The 26,100-nt window shown below is 45.5% G+C and overlaps 1 protein-coding gene across 1 annotated transcript; it reads right to left on the bottom strand.

Moving 5' to 3' along the window:
• Positions 1-1,407: 1,407 nt before the first annotated feature.
• LOC131272280 (putative uncharacterized protein DDB_G0291608) lies at positions 1,408-17,713 on the bottom strand. The gene is made up of 4 exons (XM_058273957.1): positions 17,702-17,713; positions 8,293-8,623; positions 7,856-8,204; positions 1,408-2,479 (listed from the first exon to the last, which is right to left on the bottom strand). Exons 1-4 carry the CDS (start codon positions 17,711-17,713, stop codon positions 1,408-1,410), a joined length of 1,764 nt encoding a protein of 587 aa, XP_058129940.1.
• Between the last annotated feature and the right edge of the window lie 8,387 nt (positions 17,714-26,100).

Raw genomic sequence — 26,100 nt, 5'->3', positions numbered from 1 at the left:
CAGAAGAAATTTGCAATTGAACATATTTTGCACACTTGGCTAAGAAAAACGGGCTCTCTATTTTCCCTGTCACGTCATCATTTATCTTGCATCTTCTTTCGAGTTTTCTTACACACTGGAAAAGAAAAAGCAGTCGCTTTAAAAAAAAAGCAACAAAATTATATTACAATCTTGGGTTTTTGCGAACCGATTGTGATTGAGTAGGGTCACAGATTTGTTCCCACTTTAGCCCATGCGAAATGACGTTCCATCGTACCAAATTCGCTTAACGCGTCCACCCATCTCCCATTTCCCACGGAGGGTTTTCCCTGGCTAGTTTATGTATTTTTTACCTTTCTTTTCGGGAGGTCAATTAACCGACCGCTTGTGTGGCGAAATAATGGCAACAATAAACGGTAACGGCCGACTTCGGGGAGGGTCCGGTTCGAATGGAAAAATTAATATGGCCAATGGAACGGGAGTGCGAGCTACGGAAAGCTGGTGAAAAAAGGCGTTTCAAAGGTTTTGTTTAGGCGTTTTCTTTCGCATGCCTCAGTTACTTTGCGCAGATGGTGATCTGGGTGTTTCATCTGATGAGATATATTTATGAGACGTTCTTTGACCAGCGCTCAGCAGAGTGTATTGAAAGTGCAAAACAGAAGAAGAAAAATTGTCACGGGTTACATTGTCCGAAGTTCCTCGAGGAGAAGAGAAAAAGACAGTGTTACATTAACGTTACATAAGAACGGCGAAATGATGATCCACGGAAAGATTATTCTTCGTGGTGAAACTGCAAAATTCGCGCGACCACAACCGCAAAGCTCGCAAAGAAAAGTTCACTACAAGGTACTGATATCGTTAAAAATGATCATTCCTCGGTCTGATCTTTAAAAGCTGAATCATTTTGGAACCCTAGTTCACGACGTTTAAATTCACTCGTGCGCAGTTTGCGCGATATTTTGGTGACCAACGGTGACATTCACCTCTCAATTTCGTAATAACAGTGTGTTTACACTACGGTTATGTTGTGCGAAATTATATGGTTGAATGTTTAATTACTAACCCCTTTATTTTTCGAACCAAGAGAGGGAACGATTATGTTGTACTTCAGTCACGTAGGAAATGTTCAACGATTGTTGAGAAGAATTTTAAGGTTTAAAATAATCGATGCTAGATTTCCGCTTTGATAATTTCATAAGCGCAAATGAGAGGATAGACGGTTAGAGAAAATCTAAGGTTCGTCGCTTGTGTTCGGATGCACTCAAATCCTTTGATTGCTACGGTTGCTACGATCAACGAATCTTTCAACAGTTTATTTTACCAACTAAATAAATTAACGACTATGCCATAGAAGGCCGAAAGGTGGAGAGAGAAAGAAAAGAGAGAAAGAGGGAAAAATAAAGAAAACACTAGTTCTAAGGTGTCGTTCTATGGATGCTGTTTTGTCGGTTGCAGTTTGGTGATAGCGGGCGGAAGAACCGGCACCGCCGGTCTCGGGAAACCGGCCACACTGAACAGCCCAGGCGATCGTTTGTATTGGGCGGAAGTTTTGGTGAACGCGAGCGGCACCGAGTAGGCGATTGTGTTGTAACCCGGAGCGGTCGCTGGCGCTGAGGGTGCGCCGGCGTACAGGGGGGCCGTAGCGGCGGTATGTAGACCGTGTCCATGTCCCGGGTGGATCGGCCCCGCCGGTTGGAGGACGGTTGTGTGGAGCGGATTTAACGGGTACACCGGAAGTCCCGGCTGATGGTAGAAGGACGCACCCGGAGCGGCCACCGGGCGGTGGTGGGGTGCGAGTTTGGTACTGGGGTAGAGCGGCACACCGGGTTTGTGCAGCTGAAGCTGGCTTGGGACGTACGAATCGAGCAGACTGGTCGGCGGACGCTGCTGCACGCCGAAGTAATTCAGGATGCCGGTGTTCGGATGCGCAAGGGAAGGATAGAGCTGAGGGGCGTACGAGTGTCCGTGAGACTGGAAGTATGCAGGATAATGCTGCTGCTGCGGCTGGTGTTGATGGTGATGCACGGGTTGATGATGAAGGACAGGTTGGTGCTGCCGGAAATGTGGGTGCACACCGAAGGGAAGATGCTGCTGCGGAAGAGGCTCCACCTGCTGGGGAAGCTTGACACCGGGCTGCGGAACAGCGGGAAGGTCGTGCGAGTAGTAGACCGGCTGCTCGACGCTTTTCACGATGGAAAACTCCGCCGACGGGGACTGTTGGCGGGCGGGCGCAGGCGTAGACGATGGCGCGTACACGATGTCGGGCTGCGGGGTGGCCTGCGGCGGTGCGGAGGGGCCCGAGCCGGTCGGTGACTGTGCTCCAGTTTCGCCGTGTGAGTACGTTTCGATGTGGTTGTCCGGATCGTTGACGTACGCGGCCAGTTGGGCGGCGGAGTGAGGAGCCGGCGTTGATGACGGAGCCGGCGATGGTCCAGGGGACGATGGGGCATGGGGTGCTGGTGGTTGCTGGTAGTACGGCGATGGAATCATGATATAAGCCCTGGAGAGGAAAGTGGAGAGAAACAACGGGAAGATCGGGGGTCCATCTTGTATTAGCTTGCATTTGCATAATGAGGATGGTTGTGAAGTAGAGATGATGACCAAAGGTAAAAACGTGACCAAAGATAATACAGAAGTAAACAAACATGATTCATTTTTATAATTGGGGAAGGAAGAAGAATGAACATGGATTTAAAAACACTGATAAAACACTGATTTCATGAATATGTCCAATCCAATAGTTTTCAAACTCTATGGTACCATTCCACAATAAAAATAACAGAAAAACAATGTAACCAAAAACTGTGTTAATAGGATTTCAAGAAAAATAAAATTAAACAAATTAAAGTAAATTATGTAAAAAAGCCAATCAAGATTTTTTTAATCAGCTTTTTAATGCACACAGCTGATTTGTTACAAGAAAGAAAGGTACATTAGTAAAATTTGCGTAAACTATTTTCCATTTCGATAAGACGCATAATTACCAAAATTGTTAAAGTTATGATAAAAGTTAAGTAAAACATGACAAGTAGATAGGCAAACAACTTAAAACACTATCAAAAACAAATGACAAAACGTCCATGTCGAAACGGAATCTTTAAACACACGACATCGTGCGAAACATCGAGCGAGGGGAAGACGCGAAAAGCCAATCTCCCCAAATCGAGCTTTCCACGCTTGCGACGAGAGGTTACATCATCAGATCGAGCCTTTCCTTCGCTACCCATTATGAATGAATTAATGTAGACCAAAATAGATAAGTGCAGCCGAACCCCGGCGATGCAGCTGCACCGCGGATACCATCGGTCCACAAACACAAAAAAAGCACACACACACAGCGCTACTCGTGGCGGGAAGTGAATGCCATCCATCCACCCAATCCCGCGATCCATGTCCGACATCAAATCGGAGTAATTTCACGAACGTGTCTGCCGCATCTCGCAGCAGCAGGTGAATGTTCGGAGTGTGCTTTACTGCTGTGGGGTTTTCTTGAGTGGTTTTTGGCTGGTTTTAAGGTGGCCATAATTAGAGCAGACCGAACCTGGGCCGGGAGGTAATTGCCTGCTTTTAATTATTCATCAGGCCCAGATGAGCCCGGGCCGATTATGGTAAGTCAGCGCGCGGTTTACTGTGTACAGCTTTGTTCTTCCTTGTATTCAGCTAATACACAACGACCGTGTCTAGCATGGTGGGATGTAAATGAGAGTGGTTTTGAAAGTCACAATTTAGCAGAGTTATGTTTGACAACCTTAAGTGTTTTCAGAATTTAGGCCAGGAAAGAGGAAAGTCGTTTCTCAATGTAAAACATAAATAATATGACTATTTCCACAAATCAACGAAGAATTAATTCAAAAACTAAATAAAACTATAGGTTTATCGAAAAACTGCAGTCTAACCATTGTGTAGATTGATTAAAACCAATAAATACATGCCTACTTCATATGATTTTAAATTTTTGATAAAATTTCCTATAAGTAGTAAAGCTGTGAATGAACATAATCCAGACAGCAGTTCTTCGGCAGCTTTATAGCTTGTTCTTTATCAAACGTTTTACTCAGCTGTGTGAAATAACGTTGTGCACTATTTACCTGAAGTGTAAATTTATTTAACTTTCTTTTTCCATATGTTTACCACAATATTGTTGACAATGTTGTGTTGTTCATCCTCAGTGATTATCATGACGTGTGTCATAATCATGGTACGTTCAAATCGGAAGCCAATTGTATTTCTTCCCGGTACCGTGACGACAATCGGTGCGGGGATTTATCCTCTGTAAGTAGTCACTTACTTAATCCAAAGTAGTTGTGTCAAGAACACTATACAATTACAAAAGACACCGTAGGCGGCATTCATCAAACGTTACACTTTTTCCCCCGAAAGGACTTCCCCGAAGGCGCATGTCAAACGGTGCTTGAGGCTACTCCGACTGCTAATAAGCTCCGACCGTGCGGACCATTCGCTTCGAAGCTTACACGGTAGGACCGTTAACATAACGAGATCTACTTTCAGGGTACATGATGGAAACCGGGTGACAAATCAGGCCCACACTGCGCTTCGCAAAGAAGCCACCAGCACATCGCAACACCGCCGGTTCGGTCTAATTTCATTACGCCAACATCCCAAACAACCAGATTAGCCAATGTGTGTCTATTGTCTCGCGCTGTGGCGACGATTATGCTGCACGTTCAAAATGCTTCCAATCTTGGCGAAAGGCGTTCCACCGGGTTTGATGACTTAGAAAGACGACGACTTATCTTTCTGGTGCCACTTAGCACCTGCGTACCGAAGCCACCCTAATGACACCAATAACCCGGCCCACAATTGAATTCGTGCGGCGTGCGAGTGGGCTATTTATTTTACGATCATCGTTTTTCCCCCGTTTATGGTGCAATCGAGCGGTGCGCGAGGGAGGGAGTTCCTTTTCGGTGACGCAGGAGGTAATCATGGATAATTTGGTAAAATGGAGCCGGTACGCGCGGTCGCCACTTGCATTCCCAGCCCAACAGGGTGGTACCTTCTCTTTTACGTTATTATTTTTTCGGATGCACCATGACCCCGGCCACAAACTGAGTGTGCTGAAATTAAACGGTTTTTTAAGCCGTTGTCCAACGTTTATGGGCTGCATTTGGTTCAGCGGGTTCCATCTCGGGAACAAATGTACAATGAAAACAGATGACGTTCGATGGGATATTTTAACTTTTTTTTTTGTAGAGAGTTTATGGAAAATGTTACGCTTACCGTTAGGTAATCCCTTCCACCGGCGCTAATGTATCTTCAATCTGTCAAAATTAAACGTTCAAGTTGCACTGGCATAATGATCTCGATCTGTCACTCTTACTAGAAATTAAGGAAACAAAAAGCCGCATCAACCAACATTCCCCCCTCCACCCCGCGGTCAGGAAAATCCTTCGATACAAAGACTTGGCGGTGAATTTTAATGGCAATCGCCGCAAACGGTAACGCTGCTCGAGAAGGTGCGAACAATAAATCGATTTATTGTGCCGACGCGAAGGGAGGGCACAATTTCACGCCACCCCACTCAAATCACCGGTCGATTGCAGTTTCCATCCCATCCCGAATGCTCGTCGAAGCTTGCGCTGGCGCTGCGGGGAAGACGATCACCTCGGTGAAATGCAATCAATCAATCAAAAACTACACAATCCCGCCAAGATGATTCCCCCCCTGTTTAAGCGTCCCTTTCTCGCTCGGGGTTCCAATGATTAACCGGCGTGGAGAGGTTGTGCCCTGGCCATAAATAAAGCTTGAAAACTCCTCGGTTCCTGGTGCTACCGGAAAATGGGAGCACCCGCTCCGGGAGGCGGGGTTAGAAAGTACACAAAGGCCACCGTATGCGGGCTCCTTGGTAGCATAATCGAACGCAATGTTACGCAATGTCCACCGCAAGCTAGGATTTTGGGTGCGTCAGGGATTGATCGAGAGTACCTGAACCGCGTCAGTGATCGCCACGAATTGGGAGGAACCCTCGTAGTGCTTTCATCTGGAAGTGGCTTTCGATCTACACGGGAAGAAAACTAGGCATCACGAGGAAGTCGGCTTGTCTACCTTAAAAGGTCGAGTGGATTAAGTTATCGTTTGCAAAATATGGCGAGAAAATGAATGCGAAGCGACGTGAAAGAGAAGTTATCAATATGTCTATAAATTAAAAGCTAGTACAAGCTTATAAAACTGAGTCCATCGACCCCCAGAAGCACGAAATTAGTTGAATCTCGTCTCGTTGTAACTGTTAAGATGGGAATGAAAGTGGATTAATAAAATATGTTAATGCATTTGGATTTTCTCCAGTTACATCGACATTGAAATCACACTCATTTTATGGCATTTTACATTTCGTTTATCACCCCGCTGTGTCGGAGAATAAATTAGCTATCCATTTCCTTCGCCTTCCAAACAGCTCATTTTGTGGTGATTTGTTCGATAATGATGAATATTTTACATCCATAAATAAGCCATGAGGAAGCATTCGAATACCGTTTAATTGGTCGTTTGTTTTCCACGAAAGCTACAATTAAAATATTGAAACAAACAATTTTGTCGATCTTCGACATCTGAAATGACCAAGAAGGTTATTTGAATCATCATTCAGGTCAGTGAATGAAGACTGCACAAAAGAAGCTGCATAGAAATATGTTTTTATTTTGCAATTGCAGTTGCATTTTTTCTACATTTTGTGTTTGAAAAGAAAAACACAATAAAATAGAAAATATTACTTATGCTTTCTCCCATTAGCAACAAAATAAAATACCCTGTCCCTGTCTCAATCCTGTCCAAGGCAGGCAAAAACAAACCGTGAAAATAAAATAATATACCATACCGTAACTTTCAGCATGAATCGTCATTTTCCCCATCTTCGCAACACGGTTTGTGCAAATATTTATCATGCTCGATCAGCAGCTACAAAAACCCTCATAAATGGTGGACAACGAGAAGCCACTTTGCATCTGGACGGTTTGCTTCGAGCCCTATGGACGCGATGGACGCGAGAGCATGGGAAAATATTGGTTGCACAAGAAAAAACCCAAAAAAGGGGGAATATAAAGTGCAACTGGACCCCCCGCCGTGATGTAATGTGGTCATATTGCATTCGCTGCACCAGCGCGTTTGATTGCTCGAAATGGCTGTTTAAATAGTAATTAAATGAATTATACACCATATTTTATTGGTGGGCTTTAAACGAAACCGGTTCCGAGTGTGGCTACGTTTTGATACACGTTTTCACGTTTACGGCTATAAAATCAAGCCGCCAATTGAGATAGGCACACGTTCATTATCGAATCATGAGCACTAATAATAAAAATGGTTGGTAAAATAAAATAGAGGAACTGTGACAAAAAAGTAATTTCCGTCGGAATACAGGAACTGGCAGTACGGGAAGTCGCAGTTCCTTTACATCATTGCGCAACATTTTAATGTTCTTCTTCTTCTTGGCGTAACGACCACTTGGTCATGCCTGCCCGCTAAGGGCTTACGGGACTTGTTTCCCTGTTGTACGTGGATAGTCAGTCCTCTCGTACAGGGGACGCGTTTAATGTTATGATGTGGTAAAATGCTTGGAAATATGAAACCATCATAAAAAGCAACATATTCAAAAGATTATGTTTCTTGCATTCGGTGGTCACGCAGTTCCGTGATTCAGTCTTCAGGAAATCGTCATCCATTTCCGTCGTCATTTTAAATACGGAACGTTCCTTCGTTACCTTGTTTCACAGTTTAAGTAGGTCGTAGAAGATTGTTACACTCAACTCCATAAAATGTTGCCTTGGTTAACGAAAATTGATTACTAATAGTCTCAGTGTAAAACTTTGTGTCCAATTACTCTTCCACATGTTGGAATCGATTTGTTTCACTCAAAACTTACTGCGAATTTTGTGGCAGAATGTGCAGCAGCGATTGGGGCAGATTGTTGTCGGCAGCATACTGCGGAAGTTGCTGTGGACGTGCCTGCACGTAGACGTATTGAGGCTGGGGCGTCAGATATGGGTTGGCCGGTGCACTTCCACCGATTATCGGCTGGAGGAGTGATTGGCGCGAAGGAACCGTGTAGGTGGAATGATCCTCGTGCACCTGCGGCACCGGTTGTGATTGTTGATGGTAGTGTTGCTGCTGCTGTTGATGCTGCTGCTGTTGCTGCTGCTGTTGGTGGTATTGCTGGAACTGGTGCAACGGTTGTGGCTGTATGCTGACGTACTGCTGGCCGACACCGGAATCTAAAAGATGAAACAAATTAGCAACAGCCAGATGGTCGGGCGGAAGAGATCTCGGCGTCGATCGAAACCGGCAATCGAATCGATCGACGAATACCTTTCTGGTAGGCGAGCGTCTGCGTCGGAGCCGGAAGCGGTGTCACGTATTTCACGGCACTGTGCGTACCGGCCGTGCTGCCCGGTTGATGCTGTATCTGCACCGAGTAGTGGTTGTTGCTTTGGCTCGAGCTGGCCCCGTGCTGGGCGATGGCTTCCTTCTTGTAGACCTGCCGCTCGCTGTTCAGATTGTCCCGCTCGATATCCTCCAGCTGCGTGGGACGGTTGCTCGATCCGTTGGGTGGTGGCTCGTGGCCCGCCTCAACGACCCAGGGCGCCTGCAGCAGTAGGCAACATCCGAACCAAACGATCAGATTCAAGCGCAGCTGTGGATGATCGAAGCGAAAGAAACGAATGTTTAATAATTCGAACGTTTGGTGTTCGAAAAGCGTGCGTGCTCGGCCAATTGCATACTCTTAGGCGCCGACCGAAACACGCGCCCGTCAACGGAAGCTTTTGCGAACGCACTGAACTTGATCTTTCTCGCCGTCACCATGCGAAGGTCGTTGGCGTTGTAGTCTTTTCCAGCCGAGATAAAAAAAACCCCAAGAGGATGAAAAATTACAAAAGAAAACCCGTCGTAAGCCAGGCGCACCATGTGTACATTCCGGTCCGCGCACAGGGGCACGTTAAATAGTGCGTTTAAGGAGTGATTAGCGGAGTTCGCAAACTGGCTGCGCTTGACACTGTGCGTAGGAAAAACGCGGACCTCCCGACCGGTTGCGCGGGCAGAAATTGGAAAGCCCAATGGGGAAAAAGAAAGTGGAAAATTAAATAACATCTCGATGTGCGGAGACTCGGGCTCCTTGCACGAGAACCCGATGGCCATGGACGTGGTTGTTATGGTAATACTCATGCGAGGCCCATCGGTGGGCCTGAAGTGTCGCAACCTGGACGGTTGAACCAGATTTCCTCCCCATTGCAGCCTCTCGTTGAGGCATGAACGTTCAGTTTTTTATTTCACTTTTCGCCTGTTCCGCCCGATGCAGCAAAGCCGTACGATGGGACTTGGACGGCGGGAAGTGACGCACAACCAATCACGACACTAAGCTGGTGTTAAATCGCTGGGGGAGATTGTTCGGCGGGAATGTTGCGTGAAGCCAGACATGTGTCCCATTGCATCGATAGCGGTAATCGGGATCAACCCCATGATGATGATGATGATCGTGGAGATTAAGATGACGCGATAAGATAAGATGGAAAAATGCATCGTTGCAATAGGTTATTAGTTAATGGAGATGTGCAATCTTGAAATTACCTACTCCAGTGTCTTTGTATCTACGCAATTATGTAGGAAGCTGGAGAAAATTATTTTGGAAATGAACCGTTTAAATTAAATCATACCATAGATGGGAGGTTTATTAATTATTTTAAAATTTTAGCCATCTAGCTTGCAACCATTGTTTGTTCGTTATTTTATAGAATTTTATAAATTATAAACACTCCTACCTCACGATCTGGTAGTTTTGGTAATAAAATAAATATCGACCACATGGAAATTCCCCCATCAAACTTCGATGATGGAAAGTTGATTTACTTTCTTGACAAGTGATGAAGCAATTTTGGTCCCGTACGTTGTCGTAAAAAAAAAGCCTGTTGATGTAGACATTCCTTCGGGGCGCGAGCCAATTAAAAATACATGAACAACGGCGGCAAAGCTTCCGGTCAGCCTTCCGTAGCCCCCAAAGGAGTGCGTAAACACATGCTTTCCTCGCGCAGGAGGAAAAGCTGCGGCCTCTCTTGCGTTGGAGTGGGGCACCAACATTGTAACAAGACCGTCAGTGTCTTGTTTATGTATATATATATTTTTTGTTTATTGTCAGCACCAGATCCGTCACCGCAAACCTGTTAAAACGTCGCCGCGCGTTGCTGTACCTGTCAAGTGGCCAGAGTGGAAAGGCCACTCAGCAAAGGGCTCGTGCGTCACCGGCACAACAACACGTTCCATTTTCTTCCTTTCCAGCCCACGTCGGGGCGGCTGATGCTTGGGGCCATCGGGCTCGAAACACTTCCCAATTCCCGGGCCGGACATGATCCGCCCCGCCCGCCAACACGCCCCAAACATGTCATGGACCGAAACGAGAACAAAACAAGCCATCGAAAAACGGCGATCACTGAGTTTCGGTGAAAATAAACAAAGGCTTCATTTCACCGTCCATGAAAATCGAAAGTAAAACAGTAGAGAAAGAGAGAGAGGGAGAGAGACATGTGAAGACAGCGAGAAAAATATCTACTAACGAATAGACACTGCCGATGACGGTCGCAACATTAAACATTACAACATAACCTATAATTCCCGTTAGACGGTTGTGGTGGCGGGAAACCGGCAAGAAAGGTACGTTCGCATGCGGCATGCGATCAAGCCGGATTTTAACAGCAACCCGTTCGAACCAACGTCGGGCCCTTTGTCGGGTGAATGTGTATTATACCACACAATTCGCTTCTTCCGCACCCGAAATTACGCGCTTAATATTTCGTCGCTCATGATCCGCATTATCCGGTGGCTAGCAGATTGCAGAGTACGTTTTTTTTAAGTTCGCTCATAAAATACAAATACCACCGAAAGTACTTTAAAAAAAAAAAGCAACTGCACTTTCCCACTGTGCCATCGATCTGTGCATTATCGCATTATTTGTGGCCGAGTGAATCGAACTGTAATTTTCATTTCGAGTTGGTTTCCTTGTTCGTAACCAACCTTTCATAAAATATTTTATGTCCGCGCTGCCTTTAGCTACGCTTTGGTCAATCAAGCCCAGCAACATTTTGTAAAACAAGCAAATATCGTAAATCACATTCGGTTCATTTGCGTTACCGATCAACAAAGCGAAGTGGATGCAGATCCTCTTCCCAAAACCAAACCTCCAACGATCGTGAAGCGGCCTGCAAGGAACCATAAGTGAACTGGACGATGCCGATTGCCGATTACGTGCAGGAAAATGAATCCGAATCACTGTCTTTAGGTCGGCCGATGCCGATTGGAATCGAAGCGGTCGAAAGGATAGTATCAATGAACGCCATTTCAAAACCGTTCGACCGGACTGGTTGGGAATTTTGAGTGGCACTTTATGAGCAGCTTTCAGCACTGTCATTATCGATACAGGTTGACGGGTAAGAAAGAGCGCTTTTCGGAAGGTCGATCGTGCACGAATGCAAATTGAAGGATGCAACAACAACATCTACAATCAATATTTGTATAAAGTCATCAAGTAAAACCACCAACAAAGGGCGAGAGTATAATTCAAAGTGCATGGTATACAATTATTTTGTGTTTTAATAATACACTTAAATACACCCTAAACAATGAGTCAATTGTCAATTTTTTTCATATGTAAGACAAATGTTTAAACATGTTGCAATTTGGATTACAATTTAATAAAAACTATGCATATGATTTACTACAAAAATGCTTAAAATTACCAAAACAATATACAACAAAACTAAGTCTCCTTCCAAAGAACTTTTCTTTGTACATGGTAGTATTTCAATATTTTTGCTTCCAAAAATAAACATAATAATACATTTATCGAAAGCTCAAAACTAAGTGCTTTCATGCGAAATTAATTTCAACTCTCATGTTAACGAAGTGAGAGGTAAATCATCAATAATAAATAATTATTCTCAATATCAGTACGAAGTGAAAATATACTTAATCTTAATGTAGTTAATATTAAATAATACCTTAATATATGATAGCATAATGAAATGGCGAAATACTTTTCGTAACGATTCGACCTTCCATCAGCATTCCTTTGCCACGTAAATTACACATTTCATCCACCAAACCCCGCTCAAGGAGGCGATTAAAATCAAAAGCTGCTGCCCAAATGATTCGGCTTGCGGAGCTCAGAGGTCAACCGGCCGAACCCTTGGCCGATAAGGACCGCGAAGCCGCCGCGTTCCGTTGCCAAGAACGATGCCCGCTCCAAATCGAACCACTTTCACTTTCGCTTCCCGTGCCCACACCGCGCGACTCGGAAACAGGAAAAAGGAACGGCAAGTTGTGAAATAAAATCTCACCGAACCGGAGTGCGCAGGCAGAAGGGAAGCACACCGGGCGGAGGGGGAAAGGAAGTCGCGCGTTACTGGAAAGAAGCAAAAAAAAACCTTCCAACACACAGTAAATCGGAGCGAATTCGTTCGCTTTCCTGCGTTCGATACAGGAATTACGTACGGTCGATCGATTGATCGTTGTGTTTTTCTTTGCCTTTTTATCGCGACCGGCTAAGGTTACGGGCGCGGGAAGGGCCATTCGCAGGTGGCCACCAAGCGCCCTGGAAACGGGGAAACGAGAAGCGACGCTAGCCCTTCGGCGTAATGGGAGGCTGATGGGAGGCTGGTACGGAGGCCCGTATTTTGCGGCAGCCTTTTGCACCAGTTGTGTGGCCAACGACCACATACACACATGGCCATGACCGGTCGGCGCTGGACACGAGTTTGAGTCAAGCAGAAAATGTACTTTCCTTCCCCTTCATGCCGGTTTCGCCTTTACGCTGGTTTGAGTATATTGTACTTCATCTTTCTACTATTTTTGCAACAATCTCTCTCCATACACTCGTTCTGTTACTTACACTGTCGCAGATTTTGTTTATTGTGTGTGCACTTTTTGTACTGTTTCCTAGATTACTTTTTATTCCTACCAACGGGGACGAGACACAGGGCACCCCAGAACCCGTCCCCTGCATCGACCATAGAAAACCGCGGACAAGGAAGACGGTGCAGTTTTGTTTTACTCTGCCTGAACATCTAGCGTTGAACGTTCGCGATCACTTCCTTACTGCTGGCCCCGTGAATGGAAGAAAGTTAAGCTAAACCGCATATCGCGAGAGACTTGCAGACACGTGCAGGGAAGAAGGCAAGTGGTGGGGACTGAGATAACCTCTTCCAAATCACAGTGAAGTAATTTTTATGATCTTATTTTGCAATAATCACTCGTCGTTGTCGTCTGCTTCGTTGCTTTTCTTTCCCCTCCACGTTTCTTTTCAGCCAAAAGGGAAGGCTGTCGGGCGACGACAGGCCCTGTTTGATGGGCAGGAAACCGAGTGCCCTGTCACCTGTCTGGTTTTCACCCGAACCGGACTTCTGGTAGGGCCCCCGGTGGAGAATAGGAAATGCTCGAAACCCGGGTACAATGTTGCGCAGACAGGTCTGAGATTATCTTGCTCAATCTGCGCTGCGAAGTTTGGTCAGCTTTTTACAGGAATTGTTGTGGTTATGTTTTACAAGCCTTCAAATTGTTGAGGTCGTTTACTTTTGTTGCTTTTAAACATGTTTTTATAGTTGTAAAATATTAAATAGTTGAAACAAATTAAATTTCATTTACATTTTATTAAACCTAGCTCATCTAAAATTTAAAATCAACCCTTCGAAACGTTTTCTTCGTGTGATGCAAAAGGCAGGAAAAAATAAATAAATCGTTACTAGCTTCAACGTGCGATCAACCATGCAACTGTATGCTTCAATTTCCACCGGTAAATGCATGAAACTATTTTTATGTGCAACTAGCGGTAGCATTAAAAACAATCATCCAACCCCTTGGCCGGGCGACTATTAATCATCTCCCGGTGAACCATGAATCAACGAATTCCATCGCAAATCTCAATGGCACCTTGTGCCACAATTGGTTCTCCATGTTTGTCCACCTCCATTTCCTCTACCCAACTACCAGCATCGTCTTAAGTTACGCCGAAGAAAGCGTCGAGGGGAAAGAAAGATTTGCGGGGCGCACGTAAAACAGGGCAGCAATTGAAATCCTTTGAATCCCCGGTTTTACTGTTTCTTTGCTGTGCACAGCACCAACGAGCCGGGTCGGTCCGGCTTTCGATCGGTCCGAAATTGGATGTTCATTCAATTCGATTAAGGTGACCCACGGAGGAAGAAAGTGACGATAGCACGCGGTGGACAACTCATTTCCCTCCATTTGCGAATCGAATGGGCAACACCAGTCCGGTGTTTTTTTGAGGCGATTCTATTTTTTCCCACCTCTTCGTTGACAATGTTTATGTTGGTAACGAATTTAAACGAAACATACCGAAGAAATTGAAAATAACTCAACGGTTAGCCGGATTTGCAAGAGGGAAGTGAACAAGAAATCGTTTTCAACTGCAATGAGTGACGCATGCGACACGCCGAATGCGATGACGATTGTCTTTCGAAAGAGGAACTTTTTATTCCAAAGTGCAGGAAACACAATCACAAAATAAACGACAAGAATGTGGCTTTAAAAAACACGACCAATCGCGGTAAAACTAGCTAAACTGCTCAATCATCAACTGATTGATGGAAGCAAATACAGTAAAAAGTAACATTCCCGCCGAACAGGTGAAAGAACTCGATAGAAAAAAAAGCCAAACGATGGTAAATGTCTTCAATCAAGAAAGTCGAATTCCAACACAAAAGACTTCGATGAGCGTGTGAGCAAAAGTAAGCGACGAACCGCGGCCTCAAACATGTCTCTTCAACCGGACACGACCTCTCGGTGACGATTACTTTATGCGCTCCCTCTCCCCGTTATTTGCGACCATAAATGTGAGCTGGAATTATTCAAATTCACATCCGCCAAATGCGGGCGGGGGTAAGATCCGTCCGCGTGGGGCCTACGGAAAATCTGCTCTTCCACACACTTGAGGACACGAGTCGTCTAATTTATATTTTGATGTGTTCAACCTTTTCCTGCACCGACCATCGACGTGGACGTACAATGTTTGCGCTTCACTTGGCTGGACAAAGTGTTGGTTGCACCGGACGGAGGCCGGAAACTGGATTAAGCTGTTTGTCCTTTCCACTTCCATCCGGAGTCCATATCACGGGAAGTGGAAGGTGACAAAGTAGATCGAAAGAAGGGCCCTTTGGGGTCCATTTACTCCCAATTAAACCATTCCGTCGTGCGCATAAAATGGTAATTGGTTAAAAGAGCGACCAGCACACGCTTCCCGATTTGTTTTTCCTCGCTTTTCTCACGTCCAAAACGCTTGCCGATGGGTTTTGCTTTAACATTCTTCATGGCGCAGGATGACAATCGCCGGTGAGAAAATGAGGAAAACCATTTTCGCTACGTTTGCTTCATTCATCCATCGCCTGTTGGTGCGGCCGCTCGCTGGACCGTTATGAATGAGCGAAGCACCACAAACGATCAACCGATCAATGGTCCGTATCGGAGAGCGGTCGGGTTTGGAACGAATGGGGCGCGGGGCGGTGAGTGGGGTGGGCAAGCAAATCACCATAGTGGGCTGCATAAACTGGCTCTTGGCACTTTTCCTTTCGTACGCGAGGAAAGAGGGTGGATACGACGGAGGAGGGGGCAATTTGTTTACTAAATACAGCCGGGGAGGTCTTTGCTGTTCAATTTCATCCGCCTATAGTCCGCTTTCCCGGTAGCCGAACGGTTGACGGATGGGTTTCCACTTTTTCACCGAGCCTCTCGGTAGAGACATTTTGGCGTCCATGATCTTCATCCTCCATCTTCGCCGTCTTCATTCGAGCGTCTTCCGACGGGAAAATGGTTTGGCGTGTGCAGAGAAAATTGAAACATACCGAGGTACTTGAGTGGCGGCTCGTATCGTTTTTCGACACCGATCCTCAAATTAGGCCTCACGGAAAATGGACGACGGACGTTAACGAGCCCCCACCGCGTGGTGGATATTCATTTTCCGTCTCAGTGCCAGCTTAACACTTCCGCTCGCCTGCGTGGTCGGTTGATCTCTTTAGCGCCAGCGATGGAAAGCTTGTGAGCTTTGGCCGACGAAAATCAAATGTTCGGCTTCTCCACCCAAAACAGGCCCATTCTATGAGGTAAGCGCAAGGCGACACAAATCAGTGACATTAGCACACGGTTCCCGATTTGGATCATAATTTGTGGTTCGGAAACAAAAAACCATCAATTGACCGAGCGCCTAATAGACGCTTACCCGCGAACGCAAAGGCGACCTTCTTGCGCCACATGTCGTCATGTGGGCCCCCGCCGCTTTCTTTGGTTTTAGTCCTACTCGTCGGGATATTTGCTCTTGAGCCTGCGTTGCGTAACCAACGTGCGTTTTTCCTGAGCGACAGGGGTTATTACCTTATCGTGCTCCGGTTCGAGAGAGTCGTTTATCAAGTCGTTGATTGTCGATCGTCGATTATCAAAGTGAAAACGAATTGTGCGACCGGCGATCGTGTTGCGTTCGATCGCTGGGAAAAAGGAATGCTGCTACGGTGTGTGGCGTGTGTGTTTTGATCTACGCAGAGACAACGGCGAAACGGGATGCAGACAAAACGGAAGCCACGCGTCTGGACGTAGGACATAAATAGCCTAATGGTGGTTATTTAAATGAGTGTGATTTCTAACACGCTCTTGCCTATGAGTCATGGGCAAAACTAATATAAGATATAGATTTATGGATGTATGAAAGATAAAAATCTGAAGGAAGTATAAAAATCTTAAAAATTATGATTTCTGGAAGTATAAACATCTTAAATTTTGTGAGTGCACATAACCTTTTAGAAAACTGGTTATATAAAAAACATTAATTATCATTATGATGATGATATAAATTTATCATCAGAATTGGAAATAACTATTAGAATGCTAACTATTGTAGTTAAAACCCATCGTCTTCATATAGATAAATCAATATACAATTCAAATACAGCAAAACGTGCATATCCGTACGTATTTATCTATCCAGTTGAACATATTCTAAAACTAAGCTTTATCTACAGGTGCAAAAATGTCTTGAAGTAAAATGTTTATTCCGTATTATTCCGATTTATGCAGCAAAAGGAAACAATGAAAATGAGTTTGCTATACTTGATAATTTTGACTAATTTTGAGCTTTTAGATAAAATAACATTTACTGTATTTGGTAAAATAGCAATAGTGGCAATGGTTTAAAAATGTCAAAGAAGAAAACAACACTGAAGAACATAATGAAAATGTATCTACACGAGTTCATAAAGTAATATAAATGTAAAAACACACAAAAGATGCGGATAATTCAATAACATTCCACAATAAAGTAGCATTTAAATTTAAAATCTTCATTCGCATTATAACTAGAATCTGACAAAAGTTCTATTATTTTCAGTTATTCAAATTTCAAAGAGTTTTTCAGTAACTATTAAAACTACACACATAAAGGCTCTCATGAATTAAAGCACACATCATCATTAGGGTGCTAAGATAATTGAAAAAGATTGATATGGAAATAATTCAATCACTTATTGTTTGGAAGTTACAACATTGTTTTTTTAAGTGAACATAGCGAGTGAATTTTCCATTTCGATATTGTTCATTTCTTTGCGAATAATTCAGCGCAAACACAAAAATCACTTTATTGAAAGGTATTATCCTCATCTTTAACGTTGAAACCCATTTTCTACAACTTTCACTTTCTGTGAACACGACCTTCGGCTTAAAGATTACTCACCATTCTGATCATGACTCTTGCATCCACAAGTAAATCAACTGCCGTTGGATAAAAACACGTGGGCGGAAGCTGCTCAGCTTTTCGACAATCACTGTCTGGGGTTTTGTGTTTTTTGTTTTGCTTTTTCTTGACGCTTCCTTAAAGTGCTCCCGTCAGATTAACCATCACACAATTGATGAAAATTATGGTGCAATCTTTTGTTGAAAAGTGCAGCCTTCACTTCGAACTGGAAACGGTTCTGTTCGTAACATGAATCACTAGAAAGCCAAGCGGATCACAAACAACGCACTTAAAACAATGTTCATCCACGTAAAAACTAACATAAACACTCGCACTGACCAACCAAAGAACCGAAAGGACGTGCCGAAACGCACAAGAGCACGTGGTGGCTGCACTTGCTGCACGATTTTATCCCACCAACCGTGGGCTGCGAACTAAAACAGTCCGCTAGGGAGCCGGACCAATTTATATCCGCACCGACACGAAACCACAAAACCGCAAACCCCACCGTTTTGCGGCACTTGCCCGGCGCTTGCCGGCCCCAAAGCGATCCGCCGGCACTTTCTGCACCACGCTGTCGCTCGCTATCTCTCGCGGTTCTTCTCGCGGTCGGCGTTCGGGTCGGCCAAGTTCGGCGTGCGACTCCCTCGGAACGGAAGGGCGTTCGCGCTGTGTGTCACATGTGTGGACTGTCCTGCGGCCCGCATGTGCCAGCAGAAGGCCGCACTTTCTCTCTTTCTCCAACTCGGCTCCATCTCTGGCCAGGCGTCGTGACACTGAACTGTAACGCATTCCAGCGAAGATTAACTCTTGCAGGGAAATGGGTTCGTCCCAAGAAAAAAGGCTCTTCTATAGTTCGGATAGTTTTGCTGTGCCTCATAAATCAAAGAATATATTAATATTAGTTATTAAATGCTTCATTTCGAATGCAAACAAAAAAGAAACTTTTTGTTTGTTCAGCCACATATTTGGAAGCTATCTTAGATTTTAAAAAAAACCGGAAAAACATTGTTCGCCTTAAAATTAAAAGAAAGATTTCTCCTCCATTGCATAAAAGCCTATTAGACATAATGACAAAATATAAAACTCTGTATTTAAGGACGTTGAATAACCAACTTAAACGTGTAAGTGTAAAATTAATTTTCTTAAACGAAGTATAAATGACATACAAAAACACAAATACGGAAATTGTGGGGAAAAGGACAAAAATATGCTTCGAGTGCTTGGATTCGTCATAATAGAATACTCCGTACAAAGCAGTGAATACTTGGATCATCATGCTTGGAAGCATTTACAAAATCAACATTTTTATCTTGTTTACGTTTCCTGTAGATCTTGCCAAAAGCCATATCTTTCAGTTGATGAACATTGACGGGTTAACTAGCATTTTCCACCCTTTTTTCATCTCCGTAACTTTCCTTCTCTCGCTGTACCAAACGCGACTTCGCTCCCTTGAACCCTTTGTCGCTTCGATGCGCTTGCTCTCGTGCTCCATTCATCCCGTGTGCAACTGTTTGTCCTACAGTTGTTGCTGCCTTCGTGCCTCTCCATCGTGTGGTCCGTCTGTCGAGTTTCCTCTCACTCTTTCCATGCTCACTGGGACACTTGTTTGCACTTATTTTCCTCTTGTTTTACCCTTTCTCCACTCGCACCCCATGACCTCACCGGCACCCCCTGATTCGCGATCGGCGATATCGCCGGCGGGCATCCTGATCGCTGCAGATCTCGCCCGAGCAGTTCCTTTTTGTCATCGCGCCAATGTTTTTATCATAAAGCAGCCCACTGTGCGCGATGATGAAAGATATCCATTCGGGTTTCTCATGTTCAAACCCTGGCTGGTGCTCGGTAGGAGCAAACAAAGCTAGCGCAAAGGGAGGAACAAAAAACTGTTTTCTGCACAAAAATAAGTACTAGAAATACCTCCACGCAAACCACGCAAAAATGGTGCCCCATTAATGGCCGATGACGACGATGTTGAGTAACCGAATGCCGGCGGTGAGGTAAAAGTGTCCCCACGGTCTTGAGTATACCCGGAGATGTTGGATTGATGTTGCCGGTTTCCTTTGCGTGCGTACGAAAGTTCCAGCGAGTTTTGCATGGGAGATTCGAGATCTCGGCGTAGAAATAGAACAAAACCAGTCGCTACGGATTACGTCAGGTAAATCACGGCGTTGGGAAAACGGAAGGAAGTAATAATGATTATTACTTCGATTTTCTATCAACGGTTTGATTTTATGTGACCGGTGTTTAGCTAGATGTTACGTGAATGTGTCTATAACAAAAAAAACACGTTTACATGTTGCTAAACTAAATCTAAAAATTTGCTAACCTGTTTGTACTACATGAAATTTTTAGTTCATTAAATTGTTTTTTCATGACGAACATTAATCTTCAAGTTTCATGATCCTACTAGCAAAAGAATTCGCAACCAATTCCAGGCGAAAGTGAGAGGATACCCAATTTGACAAACGACCTCGAGCGTCCGTTCCATATCATCCCAGTGAAAGGAAAGACCGTTCCACGATGATCCTTTCGGCCCATACTCAGTGCGTGTTGACGCTTATTACTATTATAACATCTCTGTTTTTTTTCTACGAAAGCTTTTCCGAACTAGTCAATCATCGAAATTCTTCCATTTGACCAGAAACCCATTCCCGGCGATCACAAAAAAGCATAATCATTTGTTTTTTACGAGCAGATGAAACGGTCATATCTCAACTACCCTTAGGACATAAAATCTCCGGGGAGGGCTCCGTTAAGGGAGGAAGATTCCTCGAACCAACCCGGGGGTCACTCTTGTCATGGAAGCGCACTGAATGTCCACTGTTCCGTGGCGAACTCCCGTCGTTCGCCGTTCGAAAAACGCGAAAGGACCGCACTGTTGACCGCTCTCAGCTCGACCAGGTCGTAATGATCGTTGTAATTCGTCAACGAAATGAGCCTTTTCCTTTACCCGCTCCCACATCCTGCTTCCAGTATCCTTCGCCGTTTTTTTCCGCCCTTGCGCTTGATTAAAGAACGCAAAGGAGTGGAAAAAACGACATGGCAACGACAAGGGGCTCATGAGTTAGACGGAGTCAAACGGAAAGTGGAACTGGTGGACGAAAAATGTGTCCGACCAGGCGAACGCTGGCGACGGTGTGGTGATTTTTAATTTGACGATTTAAATGCGACTCTAATTATTTCGAGTCCCATTTGAGAGTCACATTTGCGCTCCCGTGAATGATTTGCAAAAACAGAACCGGGAAAAGTATAAAGCGAAAGACACTTTGGCAAACCGCATTGCCATCGGTTCGGTGGTGGGTTGCGCGTGCCGCCGGACGGACCCCGCCGGAGACACATGGTCTAATTTGTTGCGCAATCACACCGGGGATCACCGCACTGTCCCGCGCTGTCACCCGGGGTAAACCTGGGGTGGCCAATTTCGACGGTGCCAAAGTTTAGTGGAGCTCGCTTTAGGGTGCGTTTGGGAGGACGCTTGTTGTTGCTGTTGTTGTAGTTGGCTCGTGTTCGAAGAAAGTGTTCCCGCCCTGCCGCCATCCCGTTCCCTTCCACAAGCAATGTGGTGTTTGGGGCGGGCAAACGCAAGGGATGACAGGGTTGGTACGCTGTCCTGCCCCAAACACAGTCCCGGACGATTATTCGCGAGTTTGCGCCTAATTTATTCTTCACCACCAGCCACGTCCACCTGCGAGCTATTTAAAGGGATCACCTGAACATGGCAGACGGCAAAAGGGAAAATACCTTCCAAACTGGAGTAACAAGCTGCGTTACGCGAACACATCGCGTGCTAGCGTTTCGCACCCCAATGTCGCTCGGAAAGTGGCGATGGCGAGGACGAAGCAGTAGGAAAGGGGGGGAAAAAGCCAAGACAAGGCCTCTGCGATCTGTGTGTGTGTGTGTGTGTGTGTGTGTGTGGCGGAGCAAACGCACCAACCTTCGCCGTTGCCGCCGGAGGTGAAGTCAATCTTGCGCGCGAGCGAGCAACAATAGGCAAGCAATCAATCGCCGATCCCTGGCGTGCGTGGTAGAAATCCATCTTTACCATGTTTGACTTGGGGGATCAATCCTTTCTAACGCCCACCAACCACGGTCGGTGTGTCGCGGTCCCGTAACCCCCGAGGGCCACTTCCAAAAGGGTCTGAGTGTATCACAAAAGTAGAGAGAAAAAACATATGATTGATCCATTCGCATCCTTTCCGTTCCTCCCTGTAATACCCACGACGCTCTTCTCTAATGAAACAATTACAATTCGGCTATAGATACTAATTTCATCTTTAAAATGTTTATTTTTGCCATGGATGCTTATTATTAACGAACGTATTTAGATAAAAAAGATATTAGTTTGACTGTCGTTAGCACCGAAAATGGGTATAAATTTGCAAATAATGTTATCTACATCATTACCAACTCAGGAAACGTTAGTTTGGGATTTTCTAAACCGAGGATCAACTTGGTGCTACGACTCAATTATTTTGGGAGTTTTGCCAAGAGAAACTTAATATGATTTTAAAATTATTAATTGCATGTCATGGCAAGGAACAGATCGTATTAGAGGAACTTTGGCGGAACAAGGGCGTCCGAAAGTAAAACTTTCAGTAGCATACGACGAAGCAGAACGAAACACTTGCATTAAATTAAAGACGGAATATGTGCTCAGGTTAAAGTCATTATGGGGTTGTTCTTCAACAAATAAATTAAATAATAAATGATGGTAAATGCTAAATGTTAAATGTTAAATAAATGTTAAAACTGCATAGAAAAAAAAAATAGTTATATTAAATATGACAATAAATATTACAATAAATAGCTAGAGGATGTATTATACTACTATTATACATTGCAAAACTTGGTGAATGGAACCGTAAAGAATCAAACCCATTTGATAAATTCATCCTTGACTAAAATACGAACGTTAAATAATGTCTCAACCCTCGTGAGATTAAAACACTTTAAGCAGATCAGTTTCATTTGAAGTGCCCGAAGAGATGATCAGTGATTGAACAAATTAAACTACTTTTCAGTGACCATTAGAAACCCTCTTCCTCTTCTCTCTATCCCTCTCTACCTCTCTCTTCACACCCTTTCTCGGAAGATTTCCCCAGAATCGGAGCGGAGGAAATAATTTTCTAACATCCCTAACGAACGAATCAATCAAAGGTAAGTATGATTAATACGTACCAATCAGTGGCACCCGGTTTAGGCTTTACGTAACCGCGTGCACCGCGTGGTCTTCGGGCGCCTCCGTTTTGTGGTGAACCATAATTGTGGCTTCCTATGTTTCACTAATTTTCCTTCCGAGCATCAATATATAACGCGCCACTATTTACGACCGATCGCCGTCACGATCGTTAATCAATCAATCGTTTGCTCGGGTGCAAGTGCATTCGGGTTGCAAAACACACACACAGTTTGCCGCTCGTTTTTCGTAGTTGTCGCTCGTTTTTCAATTGTGAGTGTTGCCTTTCTTCGGAAGATTATTTACCAATTATACGCGAAAGTGCGGATAGCCACATGCGGCCGGAAGGGTTTTTCCAATCGTACAAGCTCACGTACATCGGTACATCGTTTCGGGGCGGCACGCCGATGAACCAAATCCACCTTGGTGTGGCTTATCTCGGGCTTCCTTTCCTCGCTGCTACGGTTATCCAAATCCATCCACATTCCCGACACCATTAATCACGCCCGGTGTTGGCGCTTGGCCCAGCCTCCGTTGCCCTCTGCATCGTTCGGTGAGCGAGTTTTCTGGGGTGGACAGAAGCAGAAGCGTGCAAACAAAAGTGAAACAACCAAATCGAACAACATACCGTTCAACATTTGGCCCGGGCCGGGAAAGTGTACCGGAGCTCTGGCGGATAAGATCCCTCGACGCGTTTCTTCCGCAGCTTGTTGTGGAGATTATCTACACACAATACATGTAAAAGAAAGGTCACATGGAGGACGCACTCGGTGTCGGGAAGGGAGTCCCCCAGCGTCACGAGAGTTGCCCGTGGTCTTCAGTTTCGACACAAACTGTAACTTCATCCACGGGTCGGCGGTTGGCTGGCGGAATCGAATTGACACTCTCGTTTCGGCGATGACGTTTCGAGGCTGCCGTCGGTGGCTCGTTCCAACGGGGGCTATAATGAGCCCCACCACGGTGGTGGCACGAGCACACACACACACACACACGCACCATAGCAGACCAAGGGGGAAGGCACACAACCGTCCCCGATCATCCCCGAGAGATGATTGATTAGATCGTATCAATCAAATGAGATTTTCAGCGAGCAGCAGGAAAGCCGGTCCGGGAGGAAACTGTCAGCCCGAGCGCTGCTAACGATCCGATCCGGGCGGCCACATGCCACATCGAACGTCATCGATGTCGTGTTTTTCACCGGTTCGAGTTCGCGTTTGCCGTCGACGAAAGTTTCTGCACTTAAGCTGCGCCGGAACAAGCATGGAAGCGATTGTTTCTTCCTCCGCACCGTAAGCCCAATGGAAGTTTATAATCCAATGTTTATGAAAATGTAAGGGTGAGGCACAATGGCTTCAACATTTCTGGATCAAATAAAGGTGTCAACAACAAGACACCGGCCGGGGTCGAAATTCAAACGGCATCCCACAGGACCCGGGAAAGGTAAATGAACTCGCGGCAGCAATAACCAATTGGAACGATCCGTTTACGTAAGTGTTCCAGTTGGTGTCGCAGGAACGGCAACGTTAGGTAAGTTAGGCTAAAGCGTTTTGCTCCACAAATGTTGCAGGACGTCGTTTTTGTGCACTCCTTAAACCGCAACCTGTCGGTAAAAACGAAACGAAATTACCCACAAACAAGTTAACTCCGAAGCACGCGGTGGGGAGGGATTAAGTTTTGCTATTTTGTTGTCCGTTTAATGGCGCCCGGTGCGCATTGCGGGCGGCACTAAACTAGACCAAAACGTTACGATCAAATTAAACGGTCATAATTTGCCCGACGCTCGAAGTCCTTTCCGCTTCATCCGTGCGAGAGTCCTACGGTCAGCTCAGTGAGCATGTAGCGAAATGGGTACCGCAAAAGTTGGTTTGATTTGCCTTTTTTTTTATTTTCGCATGTGAGTGTTTCGTTTAGGAACGACACATTTCAACACCACAGCAAGTTAGACCACCTGCCGCCTGTCAATGATGGTTAATTTGCGCCCGCTAAAGCAGGGAAAATGTTTTCAACTTGGTGAGAAAAACCCACCAATGCATTACATTGGGGCTACCCCCCGGGCAGAAGTAGCATCCGCGTGCGTTAGGGGATCGCCCAACTCCTGCGGAGGCTGTAGAGGCCACTCACGCTCTCTCCCCTTTCCCGAGCCTTAACGACATGTGACACAGTTGGAGCACGCGGTGTAGATTGCAACTGTGGCGATTTCGGCACAGTTTCGGCAGCCAGTAAATGAGCTAGTAAATTAACTTTCAGCAAATCATTTTCCTGCCCGGTACCGTTTGCAGCGGTGGACACTTTGTTGACTCAATTTGTTCATGTCTGCGCCGGTCGGGTTTTGGTAGTGCAGCTGGTTTGGACTGGGACTGGATTCATTCGCCAGGAGGGAATCGAAGCAGTAGAAGGCTTCCTGTTCCGACACCGAACCGGGGCTCGGGAGTGGTCGTTCATTTTTTCCCGACCCAGTTGGAGCAGATCGCGATCGATTGCGCGCGAACCGGATGAGGATCGAACGTGAGTTGATCGAAGCTGTTGTGCGTGACGCAACGACGCCGTCGTTGGGATTGGTTTGTTTGTTTCCTCTTGTTGTTGGCGAAGGTGTGTCGGCGGATTGTTTAAAGTGCGTTTTCTCCTGGTTCTGCGCCAAGGAGCACAGAAATGTGCTCCTGAAGCTATAAACCAGTGCTTTGTCGTCGACACTGATCGCCGACGGGTTGGTTTCTATTGAATGGAAGAAATACTGGAACTGATTACTGCAGCTTACCAGGTTTGGCGTAGAAGTAAAAAAAAAACGCGAACCTAAACACAATTTGATCGATGCTGGTGAACAGTTTTCGCGCTAGAAATGCTTGCTCGGCATAGGACACTCTAAAGCAGTTAACTATCAAGCAGCGTGGTGCTCTATTTTCATGCCAGCATCCGGACGCCTCGGGCTCCCCGACATGACCTGTCCGCTGCCTGTGGTCGAATTTCGTAACGCCACCGTCCCGGGGTTACCTCTCCCGGCAAATGAGAGAAGAGTGGGACAGATTGACATATGTCCGAAGGCCGAATTGATTCGATTCAATCATTTCTCCCGAGAGCTCCCGAACGCCCGGTTGGCGCACTTTCTTCGGCCACTGGCTATTGCGTGCCCGCACTGGGGCCCCTCAAAAGGACACACACACACATGAGCGAACGGGGAGAGGTCTTGGAATGTGCGGGAATGGATTCGGTGGACATTCCTACC

This window comes from Anopheles coustani, chromosome 3 (genome assembly GCF_943734705.1).
Source record: "Anopheles coustani chromosome 3, idAnoCousDA_361_x.2, whole genome shotgun sequence".
Lineage (NCBI taxonomy): Eukaryota > Metazoa > Arthropoda > Insecta > Diptera > Culicidae > Anopheles > Anopheles coustani.
The sequence above is the reverse complement of the archived record's forward strand: the minus strand, read 5'-3'. Positions and strand labels throughout refer to the sequence as shown.